This window comes from Bombina bombina, chromosome 8 (assembly GCF_027579735.1).
Source record: "Bombina bombina isolate aBomBom1 chromosome 8, aBomBom1.pri, whole genome shotgun sequence".
NCBI classification, from domain to species: Eukaryota; Metazoa; Chordata; class Amphibia; order Anura; family Bombinatoridae; genus Bombina; species Bombina bombina.
This window is the reverse complement of record NC_069506.1, coordinates 27,439,495-27,459,835: the sequence shown is the minus strand read 5'-3', so window position 1 is coordinate 27,459,835 and position 20,341 is coordinate 27,439,495. Positions and strand designations below refer to the sequence as shown.

The 20,341-nt window shown below is 40.6% G+C and overlaps 1 protein-coding gene across 2 annotated transcripts in view; it reads right to left on the bottom strand.

The window, feature by feature from the left end:
• Positions 1 to 1,536: 1,536 nt before the first annotated feature.
• ECE1 (endothelin converting enzyme 1) overlaps positions 1,537 to 20,341 on the bottom strand; it is a 155,740-nt gene continuing 136,935 nt past the window's right edge. For both annotated transcript variants that reach the window (XM_053690234.1, XM_053690233.1), the window contains 2 exons: positions 10,545 to 10,640; positions 1,537 to 3,133 (listed from right to left, as the gene is read on the bottom strand). In XM_053690234.1, the coding sequence (XP_053546209.1) occupies positions 2,957 to 3,133; positions 10,545 to 10,640 (273 nt within the window). In that variant the 3' untranslated portion in view covers positions 1,537 to 2,956. The remainder of the gene's footprint in view (positions 3,134 to 10,544; positions 10,641 to 20,341) is intronic.

Here is a 20,341-nt window from a genome sequence, read left to right as displayed (position 1 = left end):
AGATTAGTCTGACATGATCTCCCTGAAGTAAAACCATGCTGATTTTGGTCCTCTAAATTGTTTGTCTTTATGTAAGTAGTCATAATTCTTTCTTTTAAGAGGCTTTCCATTAATTTCTCTACTACTGAAGTTAAACTAACTGGCCTGTAGTTGCCAGATTCTTCTCTACTGCCCTTTTTATGAAGAGGTATTACATTTGCTATTCTTAACCTATCAGCGCTTTGGCTTCCTAGGGTAAGGGAGCCCGATCAATGCTTCCTTACCATATGAAGGCAGATGCCTTGTGCCCCAAGGGTGATTATTAAAGTGCCATAGAACATTTTAAGTTGAGTTTTTTTTTTTAAACCCTTTTATAAACCCAAGTATTTTAATAAAATTTCCAAAAATCTGCAAAATTACTTACACTTAGGTGGAGCAGACTACACCAATCAGTGTCCTACTCTGAACCTTGTGGTATCAAAGCGTGCATGTGAGGATAATTACTTGTGCAAGCAAGGGGGTTGGGGTGAGGAGGGACAGCATATACTGCTATTGTTTGTTGTAAAGAGGCTTGCTCGTTTCCATGGGGAAAATGTCACATGCTTTGTGAAAGCTTAAGCATTCTACTGTGCACTGCTTAAGTCAGGTGTCATGTGACTGCCCTCTACTGTGCAGGTGCACAAGTGCATTCTGCAGAAGCTATGGCCTGTATAGCACCTTCCATATATGGAAATGCCTAGGGGGAAGCTTGCTGCAGACAAAACTATGCCTGAATTAAAAGGTTTAATTTGGGTTAAAACAAACAGTTTTGCAGGTAAGCTTTGGCTGCATTATTTATTAAGAAACGTATGGTATATCTTTATAGGGACATAAAACCGTATGAACTATGTGGTGCTGAAACTTTTGGATTTTTTGCATAAACAATTTTTTTTTTTTTAAATAATCTTTTGAGATTCTTGGAACACAAACAATGAGATAATATAACTAGAAATATACATGTACAATTGACGTAACCTCCTTCCCACGTTGCAGGTAAAAACAATTACGTCTGACACATTGACATATGAAGGTTGTACACTACATAGCTATCAGCAATTTAAGAATCTCTTTTTGTAACGTAAATAATAGCGTTTAACAGTGCCTAATGCAATGGTTGCTTATGAACCAACCTGGGAGCCAAAAATTTTGCCGATTGATAGGGGATCAAATACTTATTTCACTCATTAAAATGCAAATCAATTTAACTTTTTTGAAATGCGTTTTTCTGGATTTGTTTATTCCGTCTCTCACTGTTCAAATAAATGATCATTCTCTATTTTTAATGGTATGTTTCTTTGTCAGTGGGCAAACATACAAAATCAGCAAGGGATCAAACCCTTTTTCCCTCACTGTATTTATCATAGATTTCCCGCAGATATTCAAACTTTTTGTTTTGCAAGGGAGTGGGGTACACAGGTGTGAAACATCCCGACTATACACCATCATTCATTATCACTCATCCTTTACCAAACTTGAACAGAAAAAACTGCAAACAAATAAAACACAAAACAGAAATAATAAAGCAAAGGGTTTCAGTTTATTAGGCATCAGTCTGAAATACAAAATAGCCCAACCAACAACTTCTCATTAATCTCTCAGATGTCACAGGGGAAAAGACCCATAAAGATAAAATTGCTAAAAGTTGTGCTATGGCAGTGTTAACCTCCCCCCTTTTATCTCTGTCCCATCCTGAGAGATCTGAAAACAAAATCAGCTATCAACACAGATTCCCCAAGAAATGGTAACCCTAACAGGCTCATGAACATTATGGTCAGTGCAGATCCTGTACCTGAATACAACAAAAAAGGCAAAGTTGTGATCTGTGTACATGGTGTATTTTTTACATTTATAAATACATTGGAACAGTGTCTGTCTTTTTAGGCACATTATGTGTCGGTCACCTGAGGCCGTGTCATACCAACTAGCAGCGTAAATCCTACATTATAATTCTCCCTTTTCCAATGACATTTATCAGGCACAGAAAAATAAAAAATATACTTTTTAAATCAGACATCCAGACATGGTATAAATATGTACAAATATCACTTTTTATATACACATGTATATAATATATACAAAAGGAACTATAATGAAAAATATTGTATCCATTTAGGCAGTTTAGAATGGAGGGGTCAGAAAAAGTAGAGTGTAGAAGTGTAGCGAACTGATACGCAGACTCCAGAGCAGGTGAAGGTGATGAAACCATGAAATGTATTTGTTGAAAGAAGATTATCGTAAAGTAGTATTACAAAAAAAACTATACACGATGGCCCCACACTTTTGAAACCTAGCAAAACCATAAGGCAACGCTTCGAGTCCAAGATCAAGACTTGGTTCACCATAAAGAAGTCTCACTGGTTATCTGTTACTAAGAGTGAAATTGACAGTAAATAGGATTGTCTACATACTAGTGCAAGATGCAGTCTGCTGAGAAACTTAAGGAACAATCTAACATTACATACGCTAATTCCTTAGAACATGGCATTTTTGCATCACTGACCATAGAGAACATTATTCATCCCCTGTGCAAAACACATAGGTAAAACTCCCGCTCAGGAAGCATAAGCTTTGTATCTCCCAAGTAGAACATAGCCGATTGGCAAGTCTCAGCGGTTGTGTTCTGGAGCCGTAACGCTTGCAGCTCTTGAGTGGGACTTTGTTTGCCTCAGTGCTAATTCCCTTTGAGGGAGATCAGTTATCTTGGTTCAGTAATGATAAAACTCCACACACTTACAATTTATAGCATGCAATTATTTGCGTTCGAATTTTCCTTTATAGAAATCTTTACAGCAGACCTCAGGTAAGAAAGAAAAAAAAAAAAAAAAAAAAAAAGTCACACAGCTAGAAATCTGCAGTATTAAAAAGGGTCCAGGACACTACCACGACCCCGCCAGAGTGGTTACAACCCTATTTCCCCCTAGCAGTGGCTGGGGCAGTTTCACCAGACTTCACACTTGTGCACTGGATTCATTGGTGAACCTACAGGACATTGGAAATGATTGGAGAACTCTTCTGAGTTGGAAACTGAACCAATGACACGAAATCGGCTAGGACTGTGTGGGTCAGTGATTATGCCTTCATGGGAGCTTTCTGCTGTGCGTACGGAGCACCAAACCTGAGAAGACCAAAATGTATAGTAATGATTAATAAGAATATAACAATATACAGAAATGCATTTCACTGACAGGAAAGTGACTAAAATGTACCGTGTATCCCTAAAGGAACATACTGTATAGTTACACATAACAAAAAGAGTTCATTTTTTACTATTTTAAACCCTTTCCTGTGTCATGTAATGATACACTATTTCAGTTTGAGTGATGTAACTCATATGACACATTTTCCACAAGGAGTAAGACTGGCTTATGTATGCCATCACTTGGGTTCACCCACAAACCTCTCTAGTGGCCTGAGAAAAGTGTGTGCTTATTGGCCTATAAAAAGGTTTGTGCAGTATGCGTATTGTTTTAGAGCAATCCTTCTTGCTTTGGGCCAAATCTAAAGCTCTCAGGCCTGAGGATCTAAAAAGGTCTCAGCACGGTGAGGTCCCGCAAAGAATTTATAAATGCAAATTTTAGCTTGAGAGCGTTTTTTTTCCCTAGCTATGTAGACTTCTGAATCATGTGAAGGAGAGACATACATTATAATATATTGTTCCAAAGACTGATTTATCTATATACCTGCAAGTTTTTTTCATTTTTTTTTTTATCAGGCCCTTTAATCTAGTATATTTACTGGGTATCATCTCAGCAAAAAGAAAATTTATGCTTACCTGATAAATGTATTTCTTTGTTGACACGATGAGTCCACGGATCATCTTAATTACTATTGGGATATTCACCTCCTGGTCAGCAGGAGGAGGCAGCACAGCAGAGCTGTTAAATAGCTCCTCCCTTCCCTCCCAACTCAGTCATTCGACCGAAGTAAAGGAGAGAAAGGAAGTAACAAGGTGCAGAGGTGTCTGAAGTTTATAATAACCAACAACCTGTCTTACAAAAACATGGTGGGCCGTGGAATCATTGCGTCAAAAAATAAATAAATTTATCAGGTAAGCATAAATTTTCTTTTCTTTTTAATGACACGATGAGTCCACGGATCATATTACTATTGGGAATCAATACCCAAACTAGAGTACACAGATGATATGGGAGGGACAAGACAGGGAAACTAAACGGAAGGCACCACTGCTTGAAGAACCTTTCTCCTAAAAGCAGCCTCAGACGAGAAAAGTGTCAAATTTGTAGAACTTTGAAAAAGTGTGGAGAGGGGACCAAGTTGCAGCCATGTAAATCTGTTCCACAGAAGCTTCATTCTTGAATGCCCATGAGGAAGCAACAGCCCTCGTGGAATGAGCCGTAACTCTCTCTGGAGGCTGCTGTCCAGCAGTCTCATGCAAAACGTATGATACTCTTCAGCCAAAAAGAAAGAAGTAGCCGTAGCTTTCTGACCATTACGTTTTCCTGAGAAAACCACAAAGCAGAAGACTGACGAAAATCCTTAGTCGCCTGCAGGTAAAACTTTAAAGCACGAACCACGTCCAAATTGTGCAGAAGCCGTTCCTTCTGACAGGTAGGATTAGGACACAAGGAAGGAACAATCTACTGTTCCGATCAGAAACTGCTTTAGGAAGAAATCCTAATTTAGTACGTAAAACTACCTTATCTGAACGAAAAATAAGGTAAGGGGACTCCTACTGCAGTGCCAAGAGCTCTGACACTCTGTGAGCAGAAGAAATAGCAACAAGAAATAAAAAAAACTTTCCAAGATAACAATTTAATATCCAAGGAATGCATAGGCTCATACTGAGCCCATTGAAGAACTCAGAACTAAATTCAGACTCCATGGAGGAGTAATTGGTTTGAACACAGGTCTGATCCTGACCAAGGCCTGACAAAATGATTGTACATCTACCAGACATTTGTGTAACAAAATAGATAAGGTAAAGATTTGACCCTTTAGGGAATTTGTTGATAATCCTTTCTCCAAACCCTCTCGGAGAAAGGATAAGATTCTAGGAATCCTAACTACTCCAATATGAGTAGCCCTTGGATTCACACCAAGAGATATTTACGCCATATCTTATGGTAAATCTTTCTAGTTACAGACTTACAAGCCTGAATCATGGTCTCTATGACCAAGTCTGAAAAGCCCCGCTTGGATAAAATTAATCATTCAATCTCCAAGCAGTCAGCTTCAGAGAAACTAGATTTGGGTGAAGGAAGGGCCCTTGAATTATAAGGTCCTTCCTCAACGGAAGTCTCAAAGGTGGCAAAGATGACATGTCCACCAGATCTGCATACCAAATCCTTTGAGGCCAAGCCGGTGCAATGAGGATCACCAATGCTCTCTCCTGCTTGATACGAGCAATGACCCAAGGAAGAAGAGCAAACTGAGGAAATAGTTATGCTAAACTGAAGGTCCAAGGTACCGCCATGGCGTCTATCAGTATCGCCTGAGGGTCCCTGGACCTCGACCCATACCTCGGAAGGATGGCATTCTGCAGAGATGCCATGAGATCCAATTCCGGCTGACCCCATTTGAGAATCAGACTGGAAAACACTTCCGGATGGAGTTCCCACTCCGCCGGATGAAAGGTCTGCCTGCTCAGGAAATCCGCCTCCCTGTTGTCCACCCCTGGGATGTGGCTAGCCGACAGACAGCAAGAAGGTGCTTCCGCCCACTGAATTATTTTGGTTACCTCTGTCATTGCCAAGTAACTCCTTGTTCCTCCCTGATGATTGATGTAAGCTACTGAAGTTATGTTGTCCGACTGGAACCTGATAAACTGGACCGAGGCTAATTGGGGCCAAGCCAGAAGAGCATTGAAGATCGCTCAGTTCCAGAATGTTTATAGGTAGAACAGACTGAGTCCAAACTCCCTGAGCCTTTAGGAAGACCCAGACAGCTCCCCATCCTAGAAGGCTGGCGTCTGTTGTCACAATCACCCAAGATGGTCTGTGAAAGCAGATCCCCTGGGAGAGATGATCCCGAGGCAACCACCATTGAAGAGAATCCCTTGTCTCCTGGCTCCAGAAGTATTAGAGGAGACAAATCCGCATAATCTCTGTTCCATTGCCTGAGCATGTTTAACTGCAGAGGTCTGAGATGTAACCGAGCAAACGGGATGATGTCCATTGCCGCTACGATCAGCCCGATTACCTCCATGCACTGAGCCACTGATGGCCGAGGAGTGGACTAAAGAGCTAGAAGAGTATCGAAAATCTTTAATTTCCTGACTTCTGTCAGAAAAATCTTCATGGATAGGGAAGCTATTATGGTTCCCAAGAAAGCTACCCTTTTATTTGGGACAAAGGAACTCTTTTCCAGATTTTCCTTCCATCCGTGAGATCGCAGGAAGGCTAACATTTCCGTGTGGGATCTTACTTGTTGTAAGGATGGCGCCTGGACTAGGATGTCGTCCAGATATGGCTCCACTGCAATGTCCCGTAACCGAAGCACCGCCAACAGTGATCCCAGAACCTTTGAGAAAATTCTGGGAACTGTAGCAAGCCTGAAGGGAAGAGCAACGAATTTCAAGTGTTTGTCTAGAAAGGCAAACCTTAGAAACTTGTGATGATCCCTGTGAATGGGAACATGCAAGTACGCGTCCTTTAAATCCACCGTTTTCATAAACTGACCCTCTTGGACCAAAGGGAGAATGGAACGAATAGTTTCCATCTTGAAAGACGGTACTCTGAGGAATTTGTTTAGACTCTTGAGATCTAAAATAGGCCTGAAGGTTCCCTCTTTTTTGGGAACCACGAACAGATAGGAATAAAATCCCAGACCCTGTTGTTGAATTGGAACAGGAACTATCACTCCCAGGTTGGAGAGGTCTCCTACACAGTGTAAGAACGCCTCTCGTTTTGTCTGGTCTACAGATAATCTTGAAAGCAGAGACCTGCCTCTGGGAGGGAAACTTTTTTTTTTAAAAATATTTATTAGTAAATCAACAGCATAACAATGTTTATCAGGACACGAACAAAAAAAATAAAAGATACCTTGATTTCACATATTCCGTTCGACTAACCGAGTGAACTTGTGCATAATAAATAAAATTCCTTTTTCATCTTAAAATTTTCACCAAAAACAAAAAAAACAACAAATCTGCATATAAGACATCCTCTTAGTCTTAAAAACTATCAGGAGCCACACGCTCCATTTGATGTATTCTTATGCTGTTGGCTGTTTTTTTTTTTGCATTTTCCCTAAAACCAAATAAGCACACACATCAAAACAAAAAACAAACAAAAAAAACAAAATGGAGAAAGAACCCCAGCCTCCTCCTCTACTTCTCTTACTTTCCTATCTCCTTCACACATATAGTCTCTCGCAAAGTTGATAAGATTTAAAACACAAAAGTCAGTTGCTTGGTATTTTACCTTTCTCTGGGAGAAAAAAAAAGCGTCTCCTCCCCCTACTCCTCTGCCAACTCTCCTCTCTCCACGCAATTGGAAAGTGACCAGCAAATACTTGTAATTGAACATATGAGGTTTTCTTAAAATGGAGGGAAACTTTTGAACTCTAGTTTGTATCCCTGGGACACTATTTCTACTGCCCAGGGATCCTGAACATCTCTAACCCAAGCCTGAGTGAAGAAGGAAAGTCTGCCCCCTACAAGATCCGGTCCCGGATCGGTGGCAGGCCCTTCATGCTGTCTGATTCAATAGCAGACTTGGATTGTTTTCCCTTATTCCAAGACTGATTGGATCTCCATGAAGGTTTGGACTGTTCCTGCTTGGAGGCGGAAGAGGAAGAATTTTTGAATTTCGAAAGGAACGAAAATTACTCTGTCGTCCCTTTTGTTTGTTTCTCTTATCCTGAGGGAGAAGATGAACCTTACCTACCGTAATATCAGAGATCATTTCCGTCAAGCCAGGTCCAAACAATGTCTTCCCCTTGTAAGGAATCACTAAAAGCTTAGACTTGGATACATCCGCAGACCAAGGTTTTAACCATAAGGCTCTGCGTGCTAGAACAGAGAAACCTGAAATCTTTGCTCCCAGTTTGATAACTTAAAGGGAAGCATCCGTAATAAAGGAACTAGCCAACTTAAGAGCTTTTATTCTATTCTGGATTTCATTCAGGGATGTTTCTTATCTGATAGCATCAGATAACACATCAAACCAATATGCTGCCGCACTAGTGACGGTAGCAATGCACACAGCTGGCAGCCATTGTAAGCCCTGGTGTACATACATCTTTTTGAGTAACCCCTCTAATTTTTTTGTCCATAGGATCTTTGAAAGCACAACTATCCTCTATGGGTATAGTTTTCCTCTTAGCTAATGTGGAAACGGCTCCTTCCACCTTGGGGACTGTGTGCCAGGTCTCTAATTGAGTTGGCTATGGGAAACATCTTTTTAAATATAGGAGACGGGGAAAAAGGTATACCCGGTCTCTCCCACTCTCAGAAGCTCGGTCTGGTACTGGAAAAACATCTATTGAGGAGGGTACCTCAATATTTGTTCAGCTTACTGGATTTCTTAGGATTAACAACAACTATGGATTCGCTGTCTAATGTAGATAAAACCTCCTTAAGTAACAGACGGAGCTGCTCTAGCTTAAACCTGAAAGATACCACTTCAGTATCAGCAAGAGGAATTACACTGTCAGAATCTGAAATTTCACATTCAGATGCTACTACTGTAGCCTCCTCCTCAGGTTTCTGGGAGGGGACCTCTGAAATAGCAACAACTGCGTCAGAAACCTTGCTTGCTGAATGTCTGATTTTCCTCTTACGCTTACCCTGTAACATTGGGAAAGCAGGCAATGCATCTGAAACTGCAGAAGACATGAGAGAAGCGATGTCTTTTAAAGTGACTTCCGCGGGAACTAGAGAGGAAGTGGCACTGCATGAGAGGGCGGTAAAATTTGGGATGCATGAGGAGAAAGTTGCGGCATATATTGAACCTAGTCATTAGACTCCTGGACAACATCTGCTTTAGAAAACGTTGGCTCAAAAAAAAAAAAAAAGTTTATTCCTGTAATTTAAAGTCCTCTCAATACATGAGGAACAAAAAGGGACTGGTGGTTCCACATTGGCATCAAAACACAAGGAACAAGTGACATTTTACAATGTCCCTTGGACCATTCTGATTCACAATTATCAAATAAAAACCTTAATTTTGTAATACAATTTTTTAAGTGTAAAAACGTTACTGGCCCTTTAAAATTTAACTTGTAACTTTTTTACTGGAGATTGTAAAACAAACTAAATAGACCAGAAAAAACAATATGACCCCTCTACACCTCAGCAGCTTTGCTGAGGTGCCTACCTGACTCGCTAAAACCGGAGCGCTTTTTCTCACTTCCTGGAAAACGATCCGGACAATGCAGTTTTCCGGTCCTAGAAACGCATGCTTAACAAAGAATCATGCTTTTCTAGGCAGAGCTTGAAAATTTCTGAGCTGACTATCTCCACACTGAGGCACAATGAAATGGCGCACAACTCAGCAAAGATCTGTCCATGGTGGGCGTTACCAGTAACACACAATCTCCCAGTCGGTATTTTTCTGAGGTAAACCGCCGGGAGACAACCACCAAAGCCATAATAAATACTATTCTCCCAGCCCCAGTGCCTGCATCCTAATGCTGTCCAAGTTCTCTCCAGTCTATAAGAGTTTACAGTGTCCCCGATAATAAAGTGCCCTTTTTAACTGAGCCATTTACATTGTATATTTCTGTGTAATAAAGTGCTCCCTTTTCCGAGTGTCTGATATCCCAGAAATAATAAAGTAGCACTTACCTCATATCTGCCCGACAGCAAGGCAGTTCACCAGGTATGAGAGGTTCTCTCCCTCACATGGACCTGTGAAAGAAAGGAAATTCCTGAGTAAATATCCCTCAGGTTTTCAGGGGTAGGGCAGAATCCATATATGGGAGGCGCAGTGAGAATTATGTCCCACAAGTTCCCATTGCTCTAAAGCCACCACTGCTCTACTGAGGAGACTGATATGGACTATGGCTACACCCTAGGACAGAGAAGCACAATCTTGTACCACTTTAAAAATAATAAACTCTTGATTGAAGAATCTTAACACCTAACTTTACCACTTCCCAGCACCAACGTAGGCAAAGAGAATGACTGGGTTGAGAGGGAAGGGAGGTGATATTTAACAGCTTTGGTGCTCTTTGCCGCCTCCTGCTGACCAGGAGGTGAATATCTGTATAGTAAGATGATCCGTGGACTCGTGTCATTAAAATGTAAACTTTTCAATGTAGCTTTTAAAATTTACCAGAGTTTTGTGCGTGCATATTAAAAATAGAATTCTTTTGTAGTTTCCATAAATGTTGGGTGATCTAAGATTAAATTAGGCGAAGCATTAGCACAACTAATTACTAGTATTGGAGATAAGAGTATGGAAGACTTGTTCGCACTATTTTTTATTTTTAAAGTGCAGCAAGTTTTCTATACAAATGTTAAACTAAATGAATCAAGTTTAACACTACACTACTTTAGTTTAATTGTACATTAGATATCTACGTACAGTTTTATTACACTAAGGATAATGACAAAGGATTACCTGGGCAAAGCCTACAAAGAAAAGTTGGTCATTGGTAAGTCCAAGAGACGGCAGCACCTGTTCCTCCCCATTTTTTCTCACCCAGTTTTGGTACGCCTGCGAGGGAAAGATAGACAGAGTGCAAACTAAGCTTATGTAGCAAAATGATTTATTCTTAGGTAGCTGAAATACGTAATTAGCACCAACTGCTACATTGGAGGGGCAACATAAAATTTAGGGCATACATTTTCTTGCAAAACTATAAATATACACATATATACATACACACACACCTATATACACACACCCATATAAAACTTTTTTAATTTGCAGGCCATTCACAGCTCAGTGTTCTCCTTCCTTGAACATTGGATTATTTTCAATCTGTCACAAGTTTCTGCTCATATTTTGGTCTCAGAAAGTTAAAGCTGTATTGTGTATAAAGATTGGAGCAATGCTTGTTCTGCTGCACGGCATGACCGCATTATTTACATATAACATTCCCCTTTATGGAAATTGTATAGCTGTAGCTTTGTTAGAGATTGTATCATTGATGATGTCTGTATTTAAATTGACAAATGTTCACACACATGGGGAACAGTTAAATCAAAATTAAAACCTATTCAGATAGTCAAATGATTTTTTTAGGACATGCACTATTATCAAATTTGCTTAATTGCTGAAAAGCATACCTAGGTAGGGTCAGGATCAGCAATGCTGGGAGCTAGCTAGTGATTTGTGGCTACACACATGCATCTTGTCATTGGCTCAACAGATGTGTTCAGCTAGCTCCCAAGCAGTGCATTGCTGCTTCTGAGCCTACCTAGGTATGCATTTCAACAAAGGATACCAAAGTGAATTGGAAAGTTTTTTTTAAAATTGTACACATTCTGAATCATGAAACTTAGCTTTGACTTTACTATCCCCTTAATGTAAATCCTAAAGGGTCAGCTAACATTCCCCCCCCCCCAATTTAGGGGGGAACCGCAAACTACTACATCAAGTAAAACCTATATCGATTGATTGAAGTGCAATGTGTTACTTAAAGGGATGTAAAACAATCTTTAATTGTAACAAAAAAAACAAAAAAAAAAAGAGCCAAGCAGTGGCTTATACTTAAATAGAAATCATTGCAATCTGTATTCATCATTTTAAAAAATGGAGTTTACCTTTAAATCCTTTTTTTTTTCTAACTTAATTTTTGCAGTGTCATTTACTTCCTACCCCAGCCCTAAAGGAGGAGCGTACAAGAAGGGAAATGTATAGTGTTTCTTTTGAAATATCTTTATACACTTGAAGGGCTTATAATAGGCTTATATTATGCCTGGTTTGTCCACATTTATTGCATCATTTATCTATGTGTAGAAAAAACCTTAAACCTTTTAACCACTTTGTGTATGAAATATCCTCCCGGAATATACCCGGCAGTATCCTCAAAATAGTAATAAAATGTGTTCATTAATTTCTTAGTAATATAATATAAACAAATCAGTGATCTTATCCAACCACTAATATATTAACGTTCCTCTAAGAAATATATAATCAGCAGACTGTGGCTAAATTACATTAATTTATTAATGCTCAATAGTTTACGTATATAGTTACACGATTTTCTTTAAAACTCTAAAAAAAAAAGTCAATTTAATATCAATTTGGATATCAATACATACTAATAGAAGAATAAAATTAAACATACATACAATGTATATCTATAATAAGCAAGAGACGGCTTAAATTATTTTGTTCTTGATACACTGTTTCTATATAAGTGGATAAATATGGAAGAATGAAAACAGCATCAATCTGCAAGGAGGTGCACGTACCCAGGTCCTGCCAATGACCTCAAATAATGTCCAATCCACAAAAAGAACAGCACCATCCAAAGGTAAGTTAAAAGTGTATCTTTATTGGGACATCTCCAAACACAGCACAGAACACGACGTTTCGGTCAGATGACCTTAATCATGTGATTAAAAACAAGACCTATAACCACTCCTTATATACCCACCTTGGGGGAGGAGATAATTACCTATACAGGTGAATTTTATACATTCTATTATAACATTGAACTCTTTAGCACCCTCCAGTGGTAAAAAAAGGTCATTTATCATTCTTACATATTACTTGGCAAAATCACAGAAAAAAAACAGAAAGAAAAGATGACAGTATATGTACATACATAATTGCTTATAACATTTCAATAGATATATGAAAAAATGCAAAACCCCTGAGGAAAGATATTAATATCCCACACATATATGATTGAAAACATAATTTATGCATACCTGATAAATTTATTTCTCTTGTAGCGTGTTCAGTCCACGGGTCATCCATTACTTATGGGATATATTCTCCTTCCCAACAGGAAGTTGCAAGAGGATCACCCAAGCAGAGCTGCTATATAGCTCCTCCCCTCACATGTCATATCCAGTCATTCGACCGAAACAAGACGAGAAAGGAGAAACTATAGGGTGCAGTGGTGACTGGAGATATAATTTAAAATTTAGAACCTGCCTCAAAAAGACAGGGCGGGCCGTGGACTGAACACACTACAAGAGAAATAAATTTATCAGGTAAGCATAAATTATGTTTTCTCTTGTTAAGTGTGTTCAGTCCACGGGTCATCCATTACTTATGGGATACCCATACCAAAGCTAAGTACACGGATGATGGGAGGGACAAGGCAGGAACATTAAACAGAAGGAACCACTGCCTGTAGAACCTCTCTCCCAAAAATAGCCTCCGAAGAAGCAAAAGTGTCAAATTTGTAAAATGTGGAAAAAGTATGAAGTGAAGACCAAGTTGCAGCCTTGCAAATCTGTTCAACAGAGGCCTCATTCTTAAAGGCCCAGGTGGAAGCCACAGCTCTAGTGGAATGAGCTGTAATTCTTTCAGGAGGCTGCTGTCCAGCAGTCTCATAGGCTAAGCGTATTATGCTACGAAGCCAAAAAGAGAGAGGTAGCCGAAGCCTTTTGACCTCTCCTCTGTCCAGAGTAAACGACAGAGAAGAAGTTTGTCGAAAATCTTTAGTTGCCTGTAAGTAGAACTTCAGGGCACGGACCACGTCTAGATTATGCAAAAGACGTTCCTTCTTTGAAGAAGGATTAGGACATAACGATGGAACAACAATCTCTTGATTGATATTCCTGTTAGAAACAACCTTAGGTAAAAACCCAGGTTTAGTACGCAGGACTACCTTGTCTGAATGAAAGATCAGATAAGGAGAATCAATGTAAGGCAGATAACTCAGACTCCTCGAGCCAAGGAAATAGCCATCAAAAACAGAACTTTCCAAGATAAAAGCTTAATATCAATGGAATGAAGGGGTTCAAACGGAACACCCTGAAGAACTTTAAGAACCAAGTTTAAGTTCCACGGAGGAGCAACAGTTTTAAACACAGGCTTAATCCTAGCCAAAGCCTGAGAAAAAGCCTGGACGTCTGGATTCTCTGCCAGACGCTTGTGTAAAAGAATAGACAGAGCAGAAATCTGTCCCTTTAGCGAACTAGCGGATAAGCCCTTTTCTAAACCCTCTTGTAGAAAAGACAATATCCTAGGAATCCTAACCTTACTCCATGAGTAACTCTTGGATTCACACCAATATAAATATTTACGCCATATCTTGTGGTAAATTTTTCTGGTAACAGGTTTCCGAGCCTGTATTAATGTATCAATAACCGAATCCGAAAACCCACGCTTTGATAGAATCAAGCGTTCAATTTCCAAGCAGTCAGCCTCAGAGAAATTAGGTTTGGATGGTTGAAATGACCCTGGATTAGAAGGTCCTGCCTCAGGGGTAGAGACCATGGTGGACAGGACGACATGTCCACTAGGTCTGCATACCAGGTCCTGCGTGGCCATGCAGGCGCTATCAGAATCACTGATGCTCTCTCCTGTTTGATCCTGGCAATCAGTCGAGGTAGCAACGGAAAAGGTGGAAACACATAAGCTATGTTGAAAACCCAAGGGGCTGCTAGTGCATCTACCAGCACCGCACCCGGGTCCCTGGACCTGGATCGGTAACAAGGAAGCTTGGCGTTCTGGCGAGATGCCATGAGATCCAGATCCGGTTTGCCCCAAGACGAATCAGTTGAGCAAATACCTCCGGGTGAAGTTCCCACTCCCCCGGATGAAAGGTCTGTCGACTTAGAAAATCCGCCTCCCAGTTCTCCACGCCTGGGATGTAGATCGCTGACAGGTGGCAAGAGTGAGACTCTGCCCAGCGAATTATCTTCGAGACTTCCAACATCACTAGGGAACTCCTGGTTCCCCCTTGATTGATGTAAGCCACAGTCGTGATGTTGTCCGACTGAAATCTGATGAACCTCAGTGTTGCTAACTGAGGCCAAGTTAGAAGAGCATTGAATATTGTTCTTAATTCTAGAATGTTTATCGGGAGGAGTCTCTCCTCCTGAGTCCACGATCCCTGAGCCTTCAGGGAGTTCCAGACTGCTCCCCAGCCTAGTAGGCTGGCATCTGTTGTTACAATCGTCCAATCTGGTCTGCGAAAAGTCATTCCTTTGGACAGATGAACCCGTGACAACCACCAGAGAAGAGAATCTCTGGTCTCCTGGTCCAGATTTAGCAAAGGGGACAGATCTGAGTAATCCCTGTTCCATTGACTTAGCATGCATAGTTGCAGCGGTCTGAGATGTAGGCGCGCAAATGGCACTATGTCCATTGCCGCGACCATTAAGCCGATTATTTCCATGCACTGAGCTACTGATGGGCTTGGAATGGAGTGAAGGACACGGCAAGCATTGAGAATCTTTGATAACCTGGACTCCGTCAGGTAAATCATCTCTACAGAATCTATAAGAGTCCCTAGAAAAGGGACCCTTGTGAGTGGCAACAGAGAACTCTTCTCCACGTTCACTTTCCACCCATGCGACCTCAGAAATGCTAGAACTATCTCTGTATGAGACTTTGCATTTTGAAAACTTGACGCTTGTATCAGAATGTCGTCTAGGTACGGAGCCACCACTATGCTTCGTGGTCTTAGTACCGCCAGAAGTGAGCCCAGAACCTTTGTAAAAATTCTCGGGTCCGTAGCTAACCCGAAGGGAAGAGCTACAAACTGGTAATGCCTGTCTAGAAAGGCAAACCTTAGGTACCGATAATGATCTTTGTGAATCGGAATGTGAAGGTAGGCATCCTTTAAGTCCACTGTGGTCATATATTGACCCTCTTGGATCATGGGTAGGATGGTCCGAATGGTTTCCATCTTGAACGATGGAACCCTTAGGAATTTGTTTAAGATCTTTAAGTCTAAGATTGGTCTGAAAGTTCCCTCCTTCTTGGGAACTACAAACAGATTTGAATAAAACCCTTGCCCCTGTTCCGTTCGCGGAACTGGGTGGATCACTCCCATCACTAAGAGGTCTTGTACACATTGTAGAAATGCCTCTCTTTACTAGGTTTGTTGATAACCTTGACAGATGAAACCTCCCTTGTGGAGGAGAAGTTTTGAAATCCAGAAGGTATCCCTGAGATATAATCTCCAACGTCCAGGGATCCTGTAATCTCTTGCCCAAGCCTGGGCGAAGAGAGAAAGTCTGCCCCCCACTAGATCCGTCTCCGGAAAGGGGGCCCTGTCTTCATGCTGTCTTAGGGGCGGAAGTAGGCTTTCTGGCCTGCTTGCCCTTGTTCCATGACTGGTTGCCTTTCCAACCCTGTCTGTAACGAGCAGTAGTTCCTTCCTGTTTTGGAGCGGAGGAAGTTGATGCTGCTCCTGCCTTGAAATTACGAAAGGCACGAAAATTAGACTGTTTGGCCTTTGATTTGGCCCTGTCCTGAGGAAGGGTGTGGCCCTTACCTCCAGTAATGTCAGCAATAATTTCCTTCAAGCTGGGCCAGAATAAGGCCTGCCCTTTGAAAGGAATGTTTAGTAGTTTAGACTTAGAAGTTACATCTGACCAGGATTTAAGCCATAGCGCTCTGCGCGCCTGTATGGCGAATCTGGAATTCTTAGCCGTAAGTTTGGTTAAATGCACTACGGCATCCGAAACAAACGCATTAGCCAGCTTAAGGGTTCTAATCTTGCTAAAAGATTCATCCAATGGTGCTTTGCGAATCGCCTCTTCCAGAGACTCAAACCAGAATGCCGCTGCAGCAGTGACAGGCGCAATGCATGCAAGAGGCTGCAATATAAAACCTTGTTGAACAAACATTTTCTTAAGGTAACCCTCTAATTTTTTATCCATTGGATCTGAGAAAGCACAGCTATCCTCCACCGGGATAGTGGTACGCTTGGCTAAAGTAGAAACTGCTCCCTCCACCTTAGGGACCGTCTGCCATAAGTCTCGTGTGGTGGCGTCTATAGGGAACATTTTTCTAAATATCGGAGGAGGGGAAAAGGGCACACGGGGTCTATCCCACTCATTGCTAATAATCTCTGTAATCCTCTTTGGTATAGGAAAAACGTCAGTACACACCGGTACCGCATAGTATTTATCCAGCCTACATAATTTCTCTGGGATTGCCACCGTGTCACAATCATTCAGAGCCGCTAACACCTCCCCTAGCAACACGCGGAGGTTCTCAAGCTTAAATTTAAAATTTGAAATTTCTGAATCCGGTCTCCCCGAATCAGAACCGTCACCCACAGAATGAAGCTCTCCGTCCTCATGTTCTGCAAATTGTGACGCAGTATCAGACATGGCTCTCGTGTCATCGGCGCGCTCTGTCCTTAACCCAGAGCTATCGCGCTTGCCTCTTAACTCGGGCATATTGTATAATACTTCTTTCATAACATTAGCCATATCATGTAAAGTGATTTGTAAGGGCCTTGATGTACTTGGCGCCTCAATCTTACGCACCTCCCGAGCGGGAGACGAAGGTACTGACACGTGAGGAGAGTTAGACGGCATAACTTCCCCCTCGTTGTCTGGTGATAATTTCTTTATCGGTACAGATTGACTTTTATTCAAAGTAATATCAATACAATTGGTACACATATTTCTATTGGGCTCCACATCGGCTTTTAAACATAATGAACAAGCAGATTCCTCTGTATCAGACATGTTTAAACAGACTAGCAATGAAGCTAGCAAGCTTGGAAATTACTTCAATAAGTTTACAAGCAATATAAAAAACGCTGCAGCGCTTTTTTTAAAAAACACAATTGAATAACAAAGAACTAGTTCAGTTATTGTCAACAATTCTTTAAATGTATTAATTAGCAGAGGATTGCACCCATTAGCAAAAGAATGATTAACCCCTCAGTACCCAAAAAACGGATATCAAATTAAGATTTAACGCTTTTATCACAGTCAAACACACTGTCACAGGTCTGCTGTGACTGATTACCTCCCTCAAAAACGAATTTTGAAGATCCCTGAGCTCTCTGGAGACGTCCTGGATCAAAGAGGAAGAAGCAGGAAGACTGTGCTAGAATTTTAACTGCGCAACAAGGCGCTAAAAAAGGTCCCTCCCACTCCTATTACAACAGTGGGAGACCTGATATAACGGTTTCTATGAAGAAATATACCTTAGCAGTGTGGAAAAAAATCATGCCCAAAAAGATTTATCACCAAAGTACCTCACAAAATGATTAACATGCCAGTAAACGTTTTAAAAAACAACATTTCAGATGCTGTGTAAAGTTATTACTAAGCCTGCTACCAGTCGCTTCCACTGCAGTTAAGGCTCACACATATCAGTATTAACAGTATTTTTTCAGTCAAATTCTAGTCCCTAGAAAATAACTCTACTGTGCATACATTTATCAGCCTGATACCAGTCACTACTACTGCATTTAAGGTTGTACTTACATCATACGGGTAACAGCAGTGTTTTCTTAGTCAATTCCATTCCCAGAAAATATTGTACTGCACATACCTCATTTGCGGGAGACCCCGCATGCTATTCCCATTTTCTGAAGTTACCCCACTCCTCAGAATGTCGAGAACAGCCAGTGGATCTTAGTTACGCCTGCTAAGATCATAGAAAACGCAGGCAGTTTCTTCTTCCAAATACTGCCTGAGATAGAAAAACAGCACACTCCGGTGCCATTTAAAATAACAAACTTTTGATTGAAGAATAATTAAGTAAAAACTCCAGCTCCTCTCGCGACCTCCTTCTTTGTTGAGGGTTGCAAGAGAATGACTGGATATGACATGTGAGGGGAGGAGCTATATAGCAGCTCTGCTTGGGTGACCCTCTTGCAACTTCCTGTTGGGAAGGAGAATATATCCCATAAGTAATGGATGACCCGTGGACTGAACACGCTACAAGAGAAATAAATGTTTTCAACCACATAGCAAATATGTTGACAGAAATGAATAAATCTCAAGTGGAGCTAGCTCACATTGTAATGTTCCAATCTATCTCTTTATTCAATTCTCAATTGAGAAATATGTCCTGCAGTCAAAAAATGATTTTTTGACTGCAGGACATAATATTTCTCAATTGAGATTTCAGATAAGTGAGCAAGTTAAGAGACCTAGAAGAGGGGGGAATAGACAAAAATTATTAAAAAGTAGAGAGACTTTTTGGATTTATACTCTGCAATCCCTCATTCCATATGGAATGAATAAAGAGATAGATTGGAACATTACAATGTGAGCTAGCTCCACTTGAGATTTATTCATTTCTGTCAACATATTTGCTATGTGGTTGAAAACATTTATTTCAATCATATAATGTGTGGGATATTAATATATCTTTCCTCAGGGGTTTTGCATTTTTTCATATATCTATTGAAATGTTATAAGCAATTATGTATGTACATATACTGTCATCTTTTCTTTCTGTTTTTTTCTGTGATTTTGCCAAGTAATATGTAAGAATGATAAATGACCTTTTTTTACCACTGGAAGGTGCTAAAGAGTTCAATGTTGAAATAGAATGTATAAAATTCACCTGTATAGGTAATTATCTCCTCCCCCAAGGTGGGTATATAAGGAGTGGTTATAGGTCTTGTTTTTAATCACATGATTAATGTCATCTGACTGAAACGTCGTGTTCTGTGCTGTGTTTGGAGATGTCCCAATAAAGATACACTTTTAACTTACCTTTGGATGGTGCTGTTCTTTTTGTGGATTGGTCTATATAAGTGGATGTCTTTACTAATCTGTACGGATTGTAAATAGCACATATGAGTAATACTGTTACTCTCTATAACATCCGTTTAGGGATCTGAATATCATGATATTGTAATCTATACAAATTCAGCTGATCAGTTACAAATAGCTTCTTCGTTGTTGATAATCTTAGTCTATGTTGATAGTGTTTACATACGGTTCTTGTAGCTTCTGTAGTTTCGTTTTTTCTCCTCCGGATTAACAGTGCACTGTTAAGATAACTTTTCCTTTGTGGACAGATGATTCTGGTGGAGCGCTGTGGCTCAGCCTCCGTTTACCGGATAGTCCAATGATCGTGGATATCGAACCACAGGAAGTTTCTGCTCCTTGGTTGTAAGGCACCTGTAGAGAGTGCTCCTTTCAGGATCGCTTAATTACCGGGTTCTGCGTGCGGTTAGGTGTTTAAGATGTTCCGGACTCCTTGTCAGCTGATCTAGTTATGCAAGCTGCTTCTGTAGTAATCCTATTTAGGACCTCTGTATACCATATTCCGTTTTTTGTCGGTTGGTATTCTGCCTTATGGCCTCTGTTTATCGGGTTCCTGCTCTCCTCTGTGGTGTCAGCATTCAGCTGGCAAGTTTCAGCCTCTCTCAAGATACCCAATTTGATAGATATTGCTGCCTTTTAAAGCCGTATCGTTACCGCCTTCTCATTCCTTAACTGTTTTGTTGCCATTATTCGTATAGTTTGTTATTTTAGTAACTTTTCATTCTTTTCTATAGTTTATACTTAGAT